At 44.2% G+C, this 20,795-nt stretch overlaps 1 protein-coding gene across 3 annotated transcripts in view; it reads left to right on the top strand.

The window, feature by feature from the left end:
• The window catches only part of UNC13B (unc-13 homolog B), a 190,335-nt gene that overhangs the window by 124,272 nt on the left and 45,268 nt on the right, over positions 1-20,795 (top strand). For 2 of the 3 annotated variants that reach the window (XM_041004545.1, XM_041004544.1), the window contains exon 1: positions 14,709-16,947. The exons of the other annotated variant lie outside the window; for it this stretch is intronic. In XM_041004545.1, coding sequence (XP_040860479.1) covers positions 14,709-16,947 — 2,239 coding nt within the window. Of the gene's footprint in view, positions 1-14,708; positions 16,948-20,795 lie in introns of those variants that run through there. 3 annotated transcript variants of the gene reach the window in all.

Here is a 20,795-nt window from a genome sequence, read left to right as displayed (position 1 = left end):
GATTGCATTGCTGGCTGCATGTTTCTTTGTTTTTGTTTTCTCCTGGCATTTACCTTGTATGTGTACAAGCTTTAATTCCTCTGCCGAAAGTCAAGAATAACATACAGAGATGAACTTCATGCAAAAAGCTTTTCACCTGGAGATTTTAAGGTTAGGATTGTAGTCTAGGACACACATGTGTGCCATTGAGGCTTCTGGTTTGTCCGAGGAACAAAGGGAAGATTGGGGTTTTATTGGGTGAAGAGGAAAACTGTGAGGTGTCTTGAAAGAAGTTTCATTGGCATTTTTGTTGTTAGTCAAGAGCTGGCTGGCTTTGATTGGTAAGCAGTTTCAGTTACAAGTAGAACTAATCACAGTCAAAGTCTGGTTCATTGGATTGGCTTTTCAAAACAATATATCAGGCAAGTGTTCTTGTGTAAGTGACCAGCTGTCCTTGTCTGCTAACTATCCCTGTGTCTGTTCTATCATCAGGAAGATTATGGCCTTCTGTACGTCTGTGTCTCATACTTAATCTGGGTGACTCCATTTTGAATCTGACAACTTTCACAACTGGAGTGATTGCACGCGATGTACTAATTGCTAGTTCCTCACACAACTGTTAATACTTTGTAAACAGTAAGCAAAGATTTCTGGAATGAATACATACAAATGTGAAATGGTACTAATAAGGCCATTAGTAATTGATTACAAAAGGAATGATTAACACTTTTAATAATAACAACAACAACAAACAGTTGGCCTTGGGATTTGGGGATAGGGTGGTCAGAGAAGTTTTGTCAAAAGAATCCCTAGAGGCTGCTAAGGTAGCAGGTTTTTTTTTTTTAAGATTTATTTATTCTTATTAGAAAGTCAGATATACAGATAGGAGAGAGAGTGAGGAAGATCTTCTATCTGATGATTCACTCCCCAAGTGGCCACAACTGCCAATGTTGAGTTGATCCGAAGCCAGGAGACAGAAGACTCTTCCTCATCTCCCACACAGGTGCAGGATCCCAAGGCTTTGGACTATCCTCGACTGCTTTCCCAGGCCACAGGCAGGGAGCGGGGCCTCCAAGATAAGAACCAGTGCCCATATGGATCCCAGTGTGTATAAGGCAAGGACTTTAGCTGCTAGACTACTGCACCAAGCCCAGCAGTTGTTCAAGGAACAAAGTAACATTAACTTAATATAAAAGAAATGAAGGCAGAGTGTGCTTCCTGTGTTTGTAAGAAGTTGGTCTTAAGGAGACCCCCACTCCCTACAAGTAGCAGCAGGTTGTGTTGCCTTTGGGAACTCTGCAGCTGAGATTTCCACTCATATCCTGAAGTGCATACCTAGTGTAGAAACAACTCCAAGGAAGGGCTGAGTTACAGAACAAGTCCTAAGACTTCTACTGCCTTTGGTTGTCATCTTTAGCCATGCTAAAGAAATGTGTTTATTCAGTCCATACTTGAGGACATTCATATATAAATAACCAAAGATGACAAGTTGGGAAGAGCATTGCAGATGAAAATCAACTGAAGCGTTTCTTTTCTGACAGGTAAGATAAAAACTGTTGACTGATTTCTTCCAAAAATATTCTTCTTTGTTGGCTTATGTGATATCTTTCCAGGTCCTCTTCCTGTTTCTGACAAGTCCATCTTTGTTTCCTACACAGTACTTTTCTTCCTCTGCTTGCCTGATAAAACTTAATGACTTCACTAGATTCTTATTTACTAACCTTTTAAAATTTTATTTTTTGATGATTTTTATATAGTTGACCAAGGTGGGAAGGATCTAGGGTTAGGGAAAAGTGGGTGTGATCATTGTTTCCAATTTTTAAATTTCTTCTTCCTGTTTCTGGGGGAAGGCAGGAGATAAGTGGAGGAGGCATTCCCAGCCTTCCAACTGCCCTAATACCCAGGAATGCGGAATGGCCACCCTATCAAACCAGGGTCCTGATGTGGCACAAGCTTTGAGAGTTCTGTCCAGGTATATGCACTATTTCTGAAATGCTGTTGATCTTGCTGATCCAAGGATGAGGAATCTTCTCTACTGTCCATTGACTGACATAGTCTGCCTTAGAGTATATCTCCATTTGACCAGATTTTGCTGTCATCATTTGGCCAGAGTAGTTGTCCAATTTGTTCTGTTCTCCTTCCTTTGCTATGGCCTCAATGGACTGCTATATCCTCCATGTGCATCAGTGCCATCCAGTGCTCCATCTTTTCTACCTCGGAGGACCAGATCTCGCAGGTGGACCCAAGAAAAAAGGCCAGTGAGCTAGGGGAGAATTTTTGAAGACTAGACTAGGGGTTGTAGAGACGGAGATAGATTTCATAGGTAAGAAGGTAAAACAGATCGATCTTGGTGACTGTGTGGTAGAGGGACCAAGGTTTTTGTAGGGGATTTTGTTATCAAATGGTGAATTAGAATTTATGTATACCAAAGATCTTGTGTTTGAGCAAGGAAATCATCTTTGTAGGAGACTGATACGGGTGAGCTGGCAGCTTAGGGCTCTGAGCATCAATGCCAAAACTAACAGTGGGCTGCTGTCAACATTCCTTGCTTTCCAGGCCATGTCTAAATCTTCTGACTCATCTAGTGCTTCCCCTTGTCTCTCCCATGCTTTTTTTTTTTTAAACTGTCAAAGATTCTCCAGCTATGTTTGAATCTTTCTTAAGAATTCTCTAGTTTATAGGTTGATTAGCTTCTTACAATGTAGTGCCTCATACCTAATATTTTTTAATATACAGAGAATGATCTAGGAAACACTCTCCTGTTTTTGGTGGGGTCCTTTTATTGAATAATAAAACCACTTGAAATTCACATCCAGGCTCAGAATGTATTTTCAGAAGTTTATAGAAATAAGGTCCTCGGATCTGGCATTGTGGTACAATGAGCTAAGCTGCTGCCTGTAATGCCAGCATCCCATATTGATGTGCCAGTTCAAGCTCTAGGTACTTCTCATCTGATCCAACTCTTATAATTTCTCTGGAAAAAGCAGTGGAAGATAAGCCAAGGATTTGGGCCCCTATCCTCAAAATGGGAAATCTGGCTGGAGCTCCTGGCTTCAGCCTGTGTTAGCCAAGGTTGTTGCAACTACTTAGGAGTGAACCAGTAGAATCTCTTTTTCTCTCCCTCTTCCCTACTCCCTTTCTTCTTCCTTTTCCTTTTCCGTCTCCCTATTTCTCTGCCACTCTGCCTTTCAAATAAATATATGAATCTTAAAAAAAAAAAGGAGAGAGGAAGTGAAAGAGGGAAAGGGAGAAGAAGGAAGGGAAGGAAGAGAGAAATGGACCTAAACTAAAATAATTCTCTACTTTAAGTTTTGCTTTAACATACATCACCATTACAAAGAACTGAGGGGGATCAATGTTGAGTATTTTAGTGGTCTCGTTTCAGTACAGAGGTTTCATTTTTACGAAATTTCCCATTTTTAGTTTCCCTTAGAGAATCCTCAACATGTGGTCCCCTGCTTTCTTTAGGCCTAGAGATTGAGACAGGGCTGGAGTCTTCTGGATTGGTTTGTGACATTACCAGTTTCCAGTTGCGGACCTTCGTGAGTCCTAAACCAGGGAAGCTGTGAATTCACCAGGTTGATGTCAGAGCATGGCAGGCATGCAGATGACTCTTACTGCATTTTTAATCATTTGGTCTTTACACAGATATGGGGCCACAGCCTTTGGCTGAATACCCGATTAGCTGGGCAGTCCTGTGGAGTTTACTTATCAACTTGTTACATTGGAGTTTTAGCTAATCATGGATGGTGTTTGGCCTGATTGTGGGCTTGGACTTGTCAGCAGTTTGTGACTCCTTAGCCTGCCTTGCAGCCTGTCGGGTCCAATTTAGGCTGTGTAGCAGCTCTGTCTTAGCACATCGGTAAAGTCAGCACATCTCTGGCAGGCTCATCACTCCCTGAGGGTGGCATGCTCCTGAGGGAAGGAGGAGGATGAGCCCCTCCCATAGCCTGCTTCTCTCTGCTCTGTGTAGTTGCTGAGCAGTTTGGGAGGGCATAATAACTGCAGAGGGGGTAGGGGACAGGAGAGGCTTTTCTCAGTCACCAGAGCAAGCCACTTTCCTCATCAAGCACATCCCATCTGTGTGACCACACGTCGGGCATTTCGTGTAGCTTGGACTTTGATTAGTGGTAGAGAAGGAAAGCACAGAGAAAGAGAATATCAAGCTGACTCCTGCATGAGATAGATTTGCAGCCCCCTGTGCCCTGTCCTCTCTGTGTGATGACACACATTTGAAAATCAGGTGGGTCCCTACTGCTTCTGACCTAGCCAGTCTCTGATGGTGATAGCTAGTTGGGCAGGTTGGGTTTGGAGCAGGCATACCCTTAGCTTTCCAGACCAGGTGTGTATCTGGTCTCAGAGAGACTTAGACTAGTTCATCTGAGGGTGTAGGTGTGGTCTAGTGGCTGGTGAGGCCCTCCTGCATTATCCCTCTGACAGCACTTGGTTGCCTTGGGTGGTGCAAAGGAATTGGGTGTGCCAGGTGGTCCCTGTGACTAACCCACCATTTGGGTCCTCTTTAGAGCCCTTGCAGCTCTGAACCCTCCCACAGTGCTGCGTGAGTGTCAGTGTTGCATGTCGAATTTCCATCTTGACTCATCTGTCTCTAGGCGAAGATTCCTGCAAGGATTTAAATTGGGAACCAGACCTTGAGAATGTCTGTTCAGAGCATTTCACAGTTCTGGATGAATGCCTTTACCTTCTTAACCCCATCTGGTTTTTGTTGTTGTTGGTTTTTCCTGTAATCCCCAATTAGCTCTCCAGCAGGCTTGCTTTGAGGAAGCTTCCCAGCTGAGATGGGTGCTTGTGGTTCCTTTACCTCTAAGAAGTACCTCATCCCTTTAGGCTGCTCAGGATTCTCAAGGGGCGTGGCTTAGATGATGGAAATTGCCTGCCTCTCCACATAGCTGAGTTCCCTGAGGTCTGATGGGTGTTTGATCATGTGAAGTCTGGCACTTTGTGAGCCCCACTGTGCAGTGGCAGTAGCCCTGCTTTTTACCAGAGTTCACATTGACTGCTGTGTACTGCTTTGCCACTTTGCCTATTTTGGATAAAACATGGGAGATGGAAAGACTCAAAAGTAATTTGTGATTAGAAAAAATGTGAGCTGTCCTACAAAGTCTGGAGACTAGAACTAGGGATAACAAATTTGTCGAGCCTCACATCCTAAACATATCTTCTGATGTCTGAACTTTTATTTTTCTGGAAGGCCTGACCTCCTTAGAAGATGGGCTGAATGTCTTTGGGAGAGGCAGATGGACAGGACTAGAGTCCATTATCCGTAGGAACGCTATCTGAGGCATAGGTCAGGCCCTGGAGCCACTGGCTCAAAGCAGGAAAAATCAGGCTGTTCAGATAAAATCCTGACTCTGGGGGAAGAGTGAGGTTCTTCTCCTTAGGAGGTCCCTGTCTTAAACCTTACTGTGACATTGCTGCTCAGGGCTCTTGTAGAGTGCTGCACTTAGGGAGGAAGTTCTGATTTAATCTTGCCTCTATTTCTCATTTTAAACTTTGTGCTTGTTTCTCCTGGTTGGAGTGTGGGAAACTCCACAGTAAATTGCCTATGACTTCCACAGGAATGCGACAGTTTTCAAGTTATTTTTTCCACTCTGTATTTAGATGTGGTTGTAGTTGTGCTGTCAGCCCTTATCTCTTCTGTCATCCAGCCAGCTCCCAACTGTGTTAGAGGAGGTATTTGCTCTGCTGTTAGCATGGGCTGCATAATGAGGTGGATTGTTAAGGAATGGGTTGTTTAGCATCTCTCGGAATTGAAATAGTCTTCTTTGGTTGAGGGGGAAGCAATGTTAAGGGAAGAAGGCAGTAGGGAAGCAAATGTTGGCTCTGGAATCAACTGCTTTTCCTCAGGATTTTGGATGAGCTAGGGAAATTATTCTAAGTTAAAAACCTGTTTGATCTACCATACAAGACTGCCTACTCTGTAGTGACTGGTTCTAACCTTGCCTGATTTCTGGGCCAAGGGACCGGATTCCATTATGGGTTTTTGTTTTTGTTTTTGTTTTTTTTTTTTTTTGAGAAACATTGCAGGGCTGTAGAAGTGGCAAGGTTTGGAGCCTGGTTTGTGCCTGATTGGTGAATCAAAATTGCACATCTACAGCTGGCCTAAGGCCTGGGGAAGAAAGAGGGCCTGTCTTCACAGGATTGTTCCTAACTGATCAGGGTTGCATACTAGTGAAGGTCTCTGAAATTTATTGGGGAGTGTTTGCAGAGTGGAAAGTGTTATTTGTGCTTCATTAGCATTTTATGCAACAGGGCTTCAAGGGGCCCTGGGTAATGCTTTAATTTTATGTTGGATATTTAATTCCCTGATGAGTCCTTTCTAAAATTGTTGAATGACCAGGAATTGTGACTACCCAGCTGATAAAATCTGCAGTAGAATTGGGGCTACCATTGCTAGAGAAGGGCTGGGAAATTTGGGGCCATGAAAACAGGGCCCAGAAACTTAGACACCTTTATGGGCAACATGACAAAACTTTGGGTTACTTAGTTTCTATTTCAAAAGCAATCTTTGATCCAGAACTCTATGGACTGGGGTCCACCTCAGTTTCCCTGATATTTCTCTGGCCATTGCCTTGGCAGAGCTTAAAGAAGTTCTTGTTCTCCAGTTGGCCCTCTTAGAGTGGCTGCTCAGGGAGAACTGGACTAGATGGGAACTCTGAGCTCAAGGCACTATTTGATGTAAATTGCACTTGAACATTTTCCCTGTCCTTTAGCTTCTCCAAATGCCTAAAAGCAGATTGTAGAATCTACAAAACCGACCAACCAACCAACCTAGATCTTGCCTCAGGAAAAGCAAAGACTCCCTGTAGACTGCGCTCCAGCAATTTTCTTGCTCTGTGCTGACTTCCCTCTGAGCTTGGGAGCTCCTCAAAGTGTGGGGTTCTGTGTCTTATTTCTCTTTATATTCTATAGCCCAGATGCAAGAGAGATGGATAGACAGGAGAGAAAAAGGGAGCGGGGAGAATGAAGGAAGGAGGGGGCAGAGGGAGAGAGTAAGACCTATATTTAGCAGGAGGGAGAGACGCTCACCAAGGGTGTGTGAGTGAGCTTGCTGGCGATGCTCGTGTGTGCATGAGTGTGCTGGGAAAGGGGTGTGTGCGCCAGCAATGTGTGAGGAGGGCTGGTGCCCTATGGGAGGTTGCAGTCAGGAAGCAGCTGGAGAGGAGGAGGAGCGGCAGCAGCAGCAGGAGCAGGAGCTGCCCTGCTTTCCGTCTCAGTCTCCAAGCTCGGAATTGATTGAGTTAGAATTCCACCTCCAGTTGAAGTTTGGCGGCTGTTACCTTCAGCAGGCTGGGCGTCAGGAACCCCCCATCAGCAGGGAGGTGTGGGCCAGATTGGATTCCTAGATTTGCAGCCAGCGAAACTCCTGCCCAGCGTTCACTGAAGGGATTTCTCTGCTGGGCATTGTTCCGATCCTCAACTTGGCATCGGGAGCCAGCCAGCTGGGTGCCACCAAGCATAATAGCTCCTGGGCTCTGTGTGTCGGTTGAGCGAGCAGCAGTGCTGGGGCTTAGAAAGTTCATCCTGTGGCTTCTCTGTCAGACCACGGAGTGCTTCTTAATGGATTTCCTTTTCAAGAAAGACAGCAGTTGCATTCTAAAACTTGAGAATCCTGGGTTTCGTGTGTTTTGGTTTGTTTTTTCATTTTTTTAACCCTTGTTTTGGTGACAGCAGCAAGGTAAGTGGCATTGAGTGGATGACTGACTCTGAACGACATGCAAGGACAGAAGCCAAGGGTTCGTGGATGGAATGTGGAGCAGCTACTTTAATTACATAACTGCTTGAGGCAACCTGCTGATGGGGGGGTCATCATCAGCATGGGTTAGAAGGAGCTGGCTTGCAGCTTCCCGTGCACGTGTCTGTATGTCGCTAATCTGACCATTCATTCATTCTTCCCTGGTGTTCTGCTGCGTGTATACACAGCATCTGTTTTTCCCTCTTCGTGTGTCCAAATATGTTTATAAATCGTCTGTCTGTTCCTCTCTCATGCTATATACATATAGACAACTGATTCATTTATCTTGTGTGAATACTCATAAGCTCTCCATGTTTGTATATATACAGAAATAATAATGTTACTTCATCTCATACATTTATGTGTGTACTCAGGTAACCTTCATGTTCTCGTATGTAGTCTGCATAAATTCAGAAATGTTTCCATTCTCTGTGTCTCTTTCTGTCTAATGTATTAGTTAATCTCTGTCATGTGCATATGCTGTTTAAATCAGAAAAATGATCTGGAGTTTTCTCAGCCTTGAGTGTGCACACATGCATACAGATCACTGTGCAGTTTGTCATGGGTCTTGTGGGGCAGAGCACGAACTCTGTAGATGTAAGACCCACTGGTAAATGCTAGTCCTACTTCATGACCTAGGTGAAGTCTAATTGAGCCTCTCTGTGCTTCCGCTTTCATTCCTGTGAAAGATGAATAAAAAGCTTTCCTTCCTGCCCCCCAAGGCTTGTTATGATGATAAAATGAGAGTCCTGTCAACTGAAAAGTCTAAACAAATCTGGTACCTCAGTAGTATCATGTAATCCTCCAGAGTAGGTGGGGTAAGATAGCATGTCTTACCTAGCTGCATTGAGGTTATGCTCAGTCTCTAAGCCTTTCATGTTTTCTGCTACGGTAACCAAGGTTATTCTGTGGCCTTGTCCAGAGTATTAGAGAGAAGCTATAGAGAACTAAAGGGTATCAAGAAATGGTCAAGTTGAGAGTGAGAAACGGTCTCATTCTCTGCAGACTGGGACCTTGATATTTTCTTCTTTGTAGTCTGGAGGAGGATTGAATTGCTCATACAGCAGAATTGTGCTGCATCTAGCTAGGATCAAAGGTGAAATGATGAGTGAAAGAACAGAGGATTTGCTGCCCCTGAGATGACAGCCTGCTCTCTGTAGCAAACTTCTAGTGACAGGTTTTGAAGGCTCTCCAGCACACCCACGGCCAGACCTCTAGACCTGCGCTGTCCACTATGGTAGCCACTTGCCACATGTGACTATTGAGTCCCACAAGTATGGCTAGGCTAATTGGAGATTTGCTGTGAACATAAGATACAGGTGAGATTTCAGGGACTTACTAGGAAAAGAAGAATGCAACTAGGTAATTAATTTTTATATTGATTACATGTTGAGGAACTATTTTAGATATTAAGTTAAATAAAATATGTTAAAATCAATTTCCCCTGTTTGCTGTTTACTCTTTTTTTTTTTTTTTTTGATGTGGCTACTAGAGAAAACTTCATTCACCCACGTGGCTCACATGTGTTTCTGTTGGACTGAGTTGCTCTGGGCCCATCACTAGCGTTGAAGGCCCAGGCAGCTTTTCCTGCTAGAAGAGCATGTAGGAGCCCCATCATGGCAGATGACATGGGGCTATGAAGAGTTGTGGCGGGGTCTTTCCCTACCAGTCGGGTACAAGCTGGAAAGATACCAACTAAACGGACCATGTGAAAGAGATCAGTAATGGCATTTTAAAAAAATATCTTGAATAAGGACCCAGAAAATTGTAAGTGAAATTGGGAAGAGATTTTTAACTTAGTTTTACAGTGAATGGGGATTATAAGCCATTAATCTAGAAGGAAAAGTAGAATTTGAAGGCAGCGTGTTGTCATGGAAACTGAAGTGAACTTGAAATGAGGAAACCTGGATTTTAACTGAAGTCTGCCATCAACTCACTTACCAATATACTTTAAGAAGTTCATAGGAAAATGCATGTTATCTTGTATTACTGCTTTCCATGAACTGCTTGAAATACACTTGTGTTTTCTTCATGACACTGATTTCTCACTCTGTTCCAGGTCCCATGCTTATCGTCATAATGCCCCCTGTTTAAAAACAAGTAAGGTGCATCTTCCAGTGTGAGATCTCATACCTACCGTGGGCCCTCAAGCACAGCCTCCCACCCAGGCATCCGTGTGTCGTTCCAGGTTGAGAGAGTTATAATCTTGGGTAATTGAGCTATTGAGAAACTAGAGTTCTTTGTGACAGCCAATCAAAAGTACTGCTTAGGCTGGATTGAAGGATACAAAGAGGAGGGATGGCAAGTCTTGTTGCTGCAGTAACAAGACTTCACTAATAAGCACTGGGACCAAGGCACTCCCTATTCTTTGGTCACTTTCACCTTTCACAGCTTATGTTCTGGTCATTTTCTTGTGATACTGTGTCTTAAAGTCTTCAGTTACTCCGTAGACATTGATTCTTTCCTGAAGATTAACATCTTTAGAGTGCCCCTCCTACTATGGCTCAGAAAGTTCCCTCATATCACCATGGTAGCCATCCTGTCTGGTCAGTGGGCCAGCAGTGATGTGTCTGCTGTGGAGGCAGGGGAGTGTTTGGCGTGCTGCCGGCTGGGATTGCTTCACACTAATTGGGAGGCTGCTTGTTCTATGTGTATACCAAGCCTGGTGCCAGAGGTCCCCTGGCTATTTCCTCTAAGCCAAGATTTGGGTCAGAAGCAATTTTTACAAGAACTCAACACATTCCTAATCACATTTATTTAGCAAGTCAGAGAGCTGGCTAAAAGAAAAATAACCACAAACCATTAAAAAGAGGTTTTTCCCTTCTTGACTTTTTATTACAACCTCTGTGGTCACTTTATATTGTATCTGCATATGTCTATATCCCTCTCCAAAGGAGAGGAAGGACTGTGTCTTATGCATATATTTCCCCACATATAGTTTAATGCCTGGCACATCCAGTGTTTGGTGATACCGCCCACTCATTCATTTAAATTGACGTGGAGAACAAATTGTCCTTCTCACAGTTTAGCACCTGTTATCACATTCCCATGGACAGTAGTAGCAAAGAGAGGTTGGGGAAGGTGGTGAGTTGAACCTCCTGGCCCAGAAAAGTAGCCTTTTCTAGCTGCTGATATCCTATTGAACTCTGAGCAAAGTGATTGCTTGGTCCTTTAAGCATTGCGTTGAATCCTGTCCCCTGTTTCAAAGTTGAAGACCTGGGTGACTGTGGGTGTTTGTTGCCTTTAGAGAAGCTGTTTATCCAGGAGGTGATCCTTAAATTCAGAGTTCATCCAAGGGGAGTGACTGCCAACTCAGAGGAAGGCTTATAGGGGTTTTGTTATTATTGTCTGTTTAATATGGAAGCAAGTGTCTTTGTTTGGTGCTGGGAGAAGTTGCTATGGCAGCTTTAACTGGAAATTTCCCATTTGCCAGTAACAAAGGGAAACAGGCATCTCTGCTTCAGTCTTCAGGGAACCATAGGGGGAAAAAAATCTCTGAACCTGTTTACCTTCCCTATGGGTAGCCAGCCATTGTGGTGGAAATGGTCATCTGAGAGGGAACATAGCAAAGCTGTTCAGAGGTTAGGCCTAATGTATCTGGAATGTTGATCTGAGTGACAAACACAGACTGAAGCAGCTTCATCTTTGTTCCTAACACACTGCCTCATTTGGACCAAGGTGCAGTTAGCCTTGGAGGACCTGACAATGAATTCTGCGTCTCATGAGTATTAGAGGAAAAGAAAACTTGCCTTCTATAGACATTTGCTGCCTGAGAGAAGTGTTGGGAGCTAAATTATTTGCTCCTCCCTTTTCTTACCTTAAAAAGAAAACTGTATCTGGATTCAAGTTCTGGCTTCACTGTTGATCCACTGATCCAGCCTCCTGCTACTGTACACCCTGGGAGGCAGCAGATGGTGGCTTACGTGCTTTGTTTCCTGTCACTTGGAGAAGAGACCCAGACTGAGTTCCTTGCTCCCAGCTTTGACCTGGTGGTTGTGGGCATTTGGAAGATATTTCTCTCTGTCTTCTCTGCTTCTGTACATACACACACATAAGAATTAGGAAGGAAAGAGATAGTTGGATCAACTCAAAGGTGGTTCTGCCTGGTGGGATTTCAGGTACTGCTGCAGCCCCTTAGAAGGGACTGGGAATGGTAGTCAGGTGGAGTAGAAGTCATAGTTCACTCAAATGATATCATTTAGGTGATTGGTTGTATGGCTTAAGTCTTGGTCTCCTTGCTTTGTTGACTCAAGGATTTACTGTGTCTGTTTAATAATGACATTGCAGGGTCTTATAGTTTACAAAGTACCAGTCTCTCATTTTAGCTGTATAACATCCCTATACTTGTTCACCCACTTTACAGATGAGGAAATAAATGCACAGAGAGTCAAGTATTTAAACCAAAGTTACCAGTGAAGCAGAGCCCACGCTTGAGTCTCCCGATTCTCATTCTCATAGCATTTGTTTGGCGCCTTAAGTGCTTATGCAGAGCTTTAGTCTTGGTTTGGTAGCAGTCTTTCTCCTTTGAGACAAACTTAAAAGGCTAATTGATAGCTCCAGCCCTTGGAGAACCAGAGACATTGTTTAGGACTAACACTAGGTGTTAAGACCAAATCAGAGACACATACTCCCTGCCTAGCTGGGGAGAAAAGAAAGGAGTGCCTTGGAAAATAGATATTTTGTACTTGTGGGAGGAAATAAGAAAGAGTTAATCCTAAATAGAGGGTTGGTCTGCCCAGGCAGTTGGGTACTAAGCACAAGGAATTCAAGTTGTAAGCATAAAGCATCACAAGAGCTGGACTGAGACTTGGTCCCTTGAGAATTTGAGATGGATAAAGCAGTAATGAGTGACTTGGTCTCTGTACTTCCATATAGGGTAAGTAGAGAAAGATGAGCTGGAAAGAGGAGGGGGCAGTTATGCAGTGGGGAGTCACTTAGTTTTTGACTCTTGGTTCTTGGCCTAGTTCTTCTTGCTATAGGAGTCAGATTCATCTTTAACCAAGTCCTGTAGCTTGTCTTTTTCATGTCTGTTAGAATGGAAGTGCAGTGCTTTTATATTTTTGACTCATGGATTGTGGATGAGACTCTTCCCGAAAATGAATTGCCGTGACAGCATTCAGCTTGCATTCTTTTTTTTTTTTTAAAGATTTATTTATTTTTATTACAAAGTCAGATATACAGAGAGGAGGAGAGACAGAGAGGAAGATCTTCCATCCGATGATTCACTCCCCAAGTGAGCACAACAGCCGGTGCTTGCGCCATTCCAAAGCTGGGAACCAGGAACCTCTTCCGGGTCTCCCACACAGGTGCAGGGTCCCAAAGCCTTGGGCCATCCTCGACTGCTTTCCCAGGCCATAAGCAGGGAGCTGGATGGGAAGTCGGGCCGCCGGGATTAGAACCAGCGCCCATATGGGATCCCGGGTGCGTTCAAGGCGAGGACTTTAGCTGCTAGGCCATAGCGCCGGGCCCTCAGCTTGCATTCTTTAAGGATCAACTTGAATACTGGGAAAATAAAAAGAAGCAAGAGTTTAGAAGACTTTGAAATTTAGAGCAAATATAAAAAATGGGGAACCTGTGTCTGGTAAAAGAGCTTGAAAGCATTATATGTCTTCCATTAAACCATCTTACCCCTCCCAACAGAAGTTCTGATTTACTAGAAGTAGTGTTGACTGCTGGCTCTCTGCTTTCCTTTTTGTCCTTGCAACTCTGCTCTTTCCTTATACTTGGTACATTCTTAGTTAAAAAAAAAAGAACACTGTATATAATGATGATGATGAATCATTTCTCTCTCTGTGGCGTAGTTACCAATAGCTTAGGATATGGGAGTCAGACTACTAGTATGCCTGTCTTCACTGTGTTGGACAATAGCAGAGCACCTGGGAACACTTTTTAACTACCTGGATGAACCATGCATTGTTTTCTGCAGGCCAATCAGAATAACCGTCTGTTTTTGAAACAATGGACGATGTGCTGGGCCATAACCTAATGTGGTGCTCTAAAGGATCCGCTATGGGCCGGGAAAGCTGAATGTGGGTACTGATTAGGCTGCACAAAATCCCCAGGGAATAAGTGGTGCATAGCATCTGCAAGCTCAACACCCACAGTTAACAGGCTCATCATATGTATGCCTTAGCCTGCCTGCCTCTCTAGATCCAAACAATCTAAATGCCACCTGAATTATGGATAGAGTCTGTGTCATATTACACCCGCTGATTCTGGAATCGGGTGTCAAAGTTCTTTTCTCCTCCAAATTTAAAGTACTTGCCATGACCATTTCTTCAAAGTGAAAGATTGCTGTCACTAAACCAAGGGAAAGCATTGTTATAAGCACAGACAGTTGTGCAAGTTTGAGTAGCTCAGCCTTCATGAGAGCAACAAAATGGAAGAAACATTCCATGTCTTGTCTTTCCCTGTGTCTGGGTTTCATCTTTGGTGGTCGAGTGTCTATTTGTTCATTCCCAAGCCAGACCCTAGTGCTGAATTTTGTAGAATGAAGCAAAGAGTCACTCATTGTCCTTACCCTGTCTACCTCCCAGTAGCTTTCCCAAAACACAAAAGACTTGATCATTAGTCCTCTGCTGGGAAGCCAAGATGAGAGTACTGACTGCCTACTCTTTCATGGCAACAGTTAGACGGCAGGCCAGGGTTGATTTCTGCAATTTTATCCCAGCTAGATAGGTGATTTGGATTAAGATTCTTCCGCTCTCTGACCAGAGTGTGCTGTTTTCCTTTTCCATTAGTTACAGGATAAGGATCAAACCAGGATCCAAGGGGAATGTGCCAGGTTTGGACACTACACACAAGGCCATTCCAGACAGCACTGTGGGCTAAACCCAAGGCATCAGTCAACAATAATTGCTAGAAATAGACTGAGAAGAGAAGGATAGGCTGTTGCCTTTCAAGGCAAATTGCATTGAGCATCCTGATCAGGAACAAGAGGAAGAGGCAGAGAATTCCTCAAACTGTGAGGAAGAAAATGAAACGATTATTGCAGGAGTCAGAAGAAGAAATCATGGTCACTTTGGGGCCCTCATCCAGGGTTTCCCCGGACAAGGCTAAGGCAGAGACTGTGTGTGGCAACAAGAACAAGTCCTCAGACTCAACTGGATCCCTACTAGAGGACAACTCTCTGCCCCCTTGCTGTGGGTCAGCAGCCTCAGCCATTGGTGGAGATCGAGGTAGGGACCTGGCCCAACCTGGCAGCTTTGGGCAACAGACCAGCAACCAGCTTCCTCTGGGCTCCACTGCCTCTGCTTCAGGGCCTGCTTCTCGGGACCTCTCCCCTGCTAGCCTTGCCACAAGCTGTGAAGAGCCCCTAGAGAGGAACCAGGCCAAGCCCCTGTTGTCCAGGGGCCTCGATGAAGGCTATGGCCATCAACAGCGAGAGCCTCTGGGGGATGTAGTGGAATACATCATCCGAGAGCTGCAAGGCATCAGCCGTCTCCAGACTGAGATTGCTGAGCTGCAGCAACACCTGAGTCAAGTCCGGGGCTCGGTGGACGAAGTCTCAACCTGTGTCGACTCAGTGCTGAGTGAAATAGGAGGCTTGCACATGGGCAGTAGCTCCCTGGCTAAGATGTGTGAGGGGGAAAAGGTTCAGGACGTAGACCGACCCAGTGAGGAAGCCGTCCTGTATCTCTATGGACTGCCTGAGGAAGATGGGGAAAATACCATGGAACTGGTGGACAGCTTCCTAGCGAAACATCTCTGTGTTAATGGCATGCAGTGCAACAGGTACATCCGAGAGGCTTACAGGGCAGGCACAGCCCCTGGCCCCAGGCCTGCTGTTGTGAAGCTTGCCCGTCTAGAGCACAGGGACTTCATCTTGCAGCAGTCGATCCTCTTGCAGAATGTGGGGGTCCGGATTACTACCAGAGAAAAACCAAGTTGCTTGCAGAGCCCTCAGAATTCCCAAAAGAAGTCTATGTCATTTTTGCAACAGCAGTTTCCAGATTGTTGGAATTCCTTAAGCCAGGATAAACCAGCTCTTCAAGTGGAAACAGGCAACAGCGGGTCCATAATGGGGTCATTTCAAATGAAAGCTCAGAGTCAATATCAAGAACATCGGTTGGTTGAACGGCAAGGTGCTTCCTTACTCCTTAAGAACAATCCAGCAAAGCAGAGTGAGGTGCCTAAGCCAGGATATGCAATAAAAGGAGCATGGGGACAATCAGAAATTCTCAGGGGCAACTGTGGTGAATTGGGAGGGAGAGAGGCTTCTGTCACCACCTGCCATCAAATAGAAGATTCTGGGAAATCCCGGCTTCTCGAACAGTGCAGCCAAGAACTTGAAACATGTAAAGTAGCAAAAACAAAAAATGACAGCAACACTAAAGATGAGGCCAGCAGCTGCCTGTCACTGTCTGGTTTGCTGAAGACAGAAAGAACCAGTGTGGGGGACAAGCTCCTGAGCTGTGACACGGGGCTTGATATTTTGAGCCCAAAACAGCTGGAGGACCTTATGGCAGACAATTCCAGAAAGCGCACAGCTCTGAGCTGCAGCAACCTGATGGAGGAAATTGTCATGGGACCCACAACTTTTGGTGACATGGTACATATTGACCTGAATGAAGATGAGGAATGTTCTGCTCAGGTCCTCACGGATGTCTTTGACAAGTCCTCCTGTGTTATGGGTGGCTTGCAGGAGGATGAAGAAATCAAGTTTTACACAAGCAAATTGGGACGTGCCATTCACCACTTTCGTTCGGCCCTGCAGGGGGTGTTTCAGAAGCTGGAGAACAGTCCTGAGGACCTGGAAAGCAATGAGAGTGGCTCCCAGTCAGAAAATAGTGATCGATTTGCTGGGGCAGTGAGCTCAGGGGGTGCCCAGGGATGCCCTGTGGAGAGCCCAGTTAGTCAAAGGAGTGAGAGCTTGCTCAGTGTGGTCTCTGGTGGGCTGGGCACCTCCACACAAGAAGACCAAACTCCGAAGGATCCTAGCAGCTTCTCTCTTGCTTCTAATAACTCCCCTCTTGCAATTTCATCACAAAGCTTTGCTCTGACTCCATGTTTGGGAAGTGAGACTTGCTCCACGCCGGAATCTCCCAAGCAAGGCCGACCAAGCCTAGAGCAAGTGTGTACTGAGACTATTTACCTCAACAAGTGCATCAGCAATTTCAAAAATGTTCTAAGAGAGAAACGGCTAAGGCAGAAAAAGCTTTTGCATGAGCTAGTACAGAAGGCGAACCTTCTCTCTGTTGAAGATGTACCCTCAGGTATTCTGCATGTGTTGGGGTCCTGGCTAGCTACCCATGGCTTCCTTCTGGCCACCATGAGACCTGGTGTGGTGGCAGTCACTCCAGGTGATGGGGGAGGTGCACTGCCTGAATCAGTCTTAAGTTCTTCAAGCATGAGGCTTAACTTTGGGAGCTGGAGACATTCCTGTCCCTAGGAGAGTGTCCCATCTACCTGGGGGGAACTGTAGAAAGTACCTTTTAAAAGAGGGAAGGGATATTTAGGTAGAAGTAGTTGGCAGCTGCAGGACTTTTGGGTATAAAGTGGAAGAGTAGGAGGCAGGCGTGGGAGAGAGGCATGTTTGCTTGCAGGCACAAAAAGGGCTGGGAAAGAATTCTGTGTGGCATTTAAAAATGTTTCACCGTGAGTTTCTTGAGATGAAAGTGCCATTTCCCTAGCAACTGATGGGGCTTCTCTACTTCATAAGCTGCTCCACACTGACCTCTGTCATCTCCCTTCTCCTGGACTTGTTTCTGATGTAGAGTATCCAGGAGCTGCTTATCTGTGTTCTTGACTCTGCGCGTGTCTGACCCTCCACAGATCTGCCTTCCTCCTCCAACAAAAGGATGGTTACCTAAGAAATGGAGAATGGATTTTTTTTTTTTACTACAAGTGGAAAAAACTTTTTTTTCTAGGCAGTAGGAAGCTATGTAACTTTAAAATTATGTCTCCCAAACAAAATTAAATTTATCCAAAGAGCATATGTTGTGTTCATCCAGTTTTAAATGTAAATGGGGTTGTCCTCTTATGCATATAACCTGATTAATCTTCCTAAGGCAAAATTAAAATCACGAAGCATATTGTGTTGGCAAAGGTGTCAGGGAGCAGGCATTCATACATTCCTCGTAGCAGAGGAATGTAAGTTGGTATAATCTCTAAGGAAACCAACTGAGAAATTTATCAAAATTACTCAAATATTTGCCCCTTGAGCCCTCAGCACCACTCCCAGGAATGTTTACTGCAGATTTTCACATGTGGAAGTGACATATGTATGAGGCTATTTTTGAAACTTAAAAAGATTTATTTATTTTTATTGGAAAGTCAGATATACAGAGAGGAGGAGAGACAGACGAAGATCTTCATCTGCTGATTCACTCCCCAGGTGGCCTGGGAAAGCAGTTGAGGATGAGCCCCAAAGCCTTGGGACCCTGAAACATTGTTTTTAATAGCAAGGATGGAAAACAACCTAGATGGTCATTAAAGTTAAGTCAGTTACTGGTCCATCCAAACAGTGGAATACAGTGCCATGTAGCTATAAAGAGAATCAAACAATTTTGTATTGAAATGAAAAGATACCCAAGATATATTGATATGTGGGGAAAAAAAAGCTAAGAGGTATAACAGTATGCATAAGATGTTTTGATTTGCATAAAAAGGGGAGGAAAGGAATACCACATGACACGATGCCTGCTTGTAGGATATGTAGGTTATGTAAGGCAAGTTAGGTAGGAATCTGAAACAGCCTTGTGTCACTTACTGGTGGGGCTGTGTTCTGGGAAATGCATTAAGTGATTTCAGCGTTGTACAAGCACTCTAGAGTGATCTTACACAAACCTACGTGTAAGAGCACTCTGTGTGTACAAATCTTCCACTCACCTAAGCTGTGTGGTGCATACAGTTGCATACACAGTTGCTGGTGACTGAAACATGATTATGAGGCCTGTGGCTACAGAAGACTGCTCCCGGGGAAGAATGTTAGGTAAAGTACTAATGGAATAGGAAGTAGGTATTTCCATACTATGTCTTTATACGCTTAGAATTTGACTCATCTGAATGCTATACTGAGTCCTAAGGTTTTAAAAGCAAATAAATAAATCATATTATTCTTTCAAATAACCTTCAAATTGCTTCTTCTAGCTTATTTACTATAAGATGTCTGAATTTCTTCACTTGCTATTCACGATCACTCCAATTGGTCTCTAGTTTACACTCCCAGGGTTTTCTCCCCTTGTCCTATTCTGTGCCTCTACAAGGAAACTTTACCTTAGATATTTGATTTGGTCATTCTGTTCTTAGCATACCCGTGTATATTTTATCACTACTAACTAAGGTGCTGTATTCATTTGAGCCCAGCAAAATCTTGTTCTTCAACATACAAACATCACCTCTTCTGGGAATCTCCTTGTTACTCTCTGCTGTAAGAGACTTCTCTCTTGTGTTAACAGTGCAGCCTGTCCCCTCCCCACCACGGTGTGCAGGACCTAATTTATTACTCTAGCAATAGAAACCACCGCTATCACAGCAGCATGTGCTTACATACTCCTTAAACCTTGGTTGGAGGAGTGCTAGGCAGTACTGGGTGTTGCAAGGGCAGGACTTGGGCAGCTTCCCCTTGGTGCTTCAGTGATGGGTCCAGGCTTAACTCCTACATTCCTGCACAGAGCAGAAGGGTTAGAGGAGGGTGAGCAGACTGGTCAGCCTCTCCCCAGCACACTCCTTTTATAGACTTCACTACATCAGTTACTGTGTCCTGGTGGGCTGGTTCAGTGTCAGAACAGCTGCTACCCCATCAAAGCATTCGAGAAACCGGCTTTCTTCAGTGCTCTGCCTGAGACCTTTTGGGACCTGAGCTTACTAGTTAGAGCTTATTGTTAGTTTGAGTTCTTATTTTTCATCCTTTTTTTTGGCATATGCTACATGCTGTTTTAAGTGCTCTCATGTACATTATAGAAAACTAAATTCTTTCATTGATATCATGCTGCCAAAATAGTTTTTGGTTATGGCAGTCATCTGACTATAATGCCAGACTAGTTATCCATTGACAAACTTCCTTTTAAGTCAGAAACTGCACAGTTGATCATCACTTTCTTCATTGTATTCAGATGTCATAAAATTCCTTAGCAAGTATATAACCAAGTGATAGTATACTCAGTTACACAGCCATCACTAATAGCTAATTTCAGGACACTTATGTCACCCCATTAATAGTCACTCTCACTTTCCTTTGTCCATGGCCGGAAAATCTGTGTATTTTTATAGATTTGCCTATTTTGAATATTTTATATAAAAGGATTTTTGCAAAATGTGGCTGCTTGTATCCAACAAAGCGGATGTACCATTAAGATTTATTTTAATAATAACTTAGCATAGCATAATGTTTTTAAGATTCACAGATATTGGGCCCGGCGCAGTGGCGCAAGTGGTTAAAGGTCCTCGCCTTGCACGCCCGGGATCCCATATGGGCGCCGGTTCTAATCCCGGCAGCCCTGCTTCCCTTCCAGCTCCCTGCCTGTGGCCTGGGAAAGCAGTCGAGGACGGCTCAAAGCTTTGGGACCCTGCACCCACGTGGGAGACCCGGAAGAGGCTCCTGGCTTCGGATCGGCATAGTATCGGCCCGTTGCGCTCACTTGGGGAGTGAATCATCGGACGGAAGATCTTCCTCTCTGTCTCTCCTCTCTGTATATCCGCCTTTCCAATAAAAAATAATAAAAATAAATCTTTAAAAAAAAAAAGATTCACAGATATTGTAGCATATGTATATATTTCTTTCCTTTTTCTGGCTGAATAATATTCATTAGACAGACATTTCATCAGTTGATAGACATTTGGGAGTTGTTTCTAGTTTGGGGCCATTATTAACAATACTGTTATGAACATTTGTGTGTAAGGCTGTGTGTGGACATAAATTTTCAGTTCTCTTGGGCATTTACCTAGAGTTTCTGGGACATATGATCAGTTTGTGTTTCACTTTGTTAGGAATATCAGATCGTTTCCCAAAGTGGTTGTATTACTATATGCCCACCCACAGTGTATGAAGTTCTATTCTCTCTATGGCCTTGTCAACACTTATTAACATGTCTGTTTATTATAGACTTCCCAGAGAATGTGA

Source organism: Ochotona curzoniae, unplaced genomic scaffold (genome assembly GCF_017591425.1).
Source record: "Ochotona curzoniae isolate NIBS_2020 unplaced genomic scaffold, NIBS_Ocur_1.0 scaffold_3208, whole genome shotgun sequence".
Lineage (NCBI taxonomy): Eukaryota > Metazoa > Chordata > Mammalia > Lagomorpha > Ochotonidae > Ochotona > Ochotona curzoniae.
Note: the sequence above shows the minus strand (reverse complement) of the source record. Positions and strands in the feature narration are given on the sequence as shown.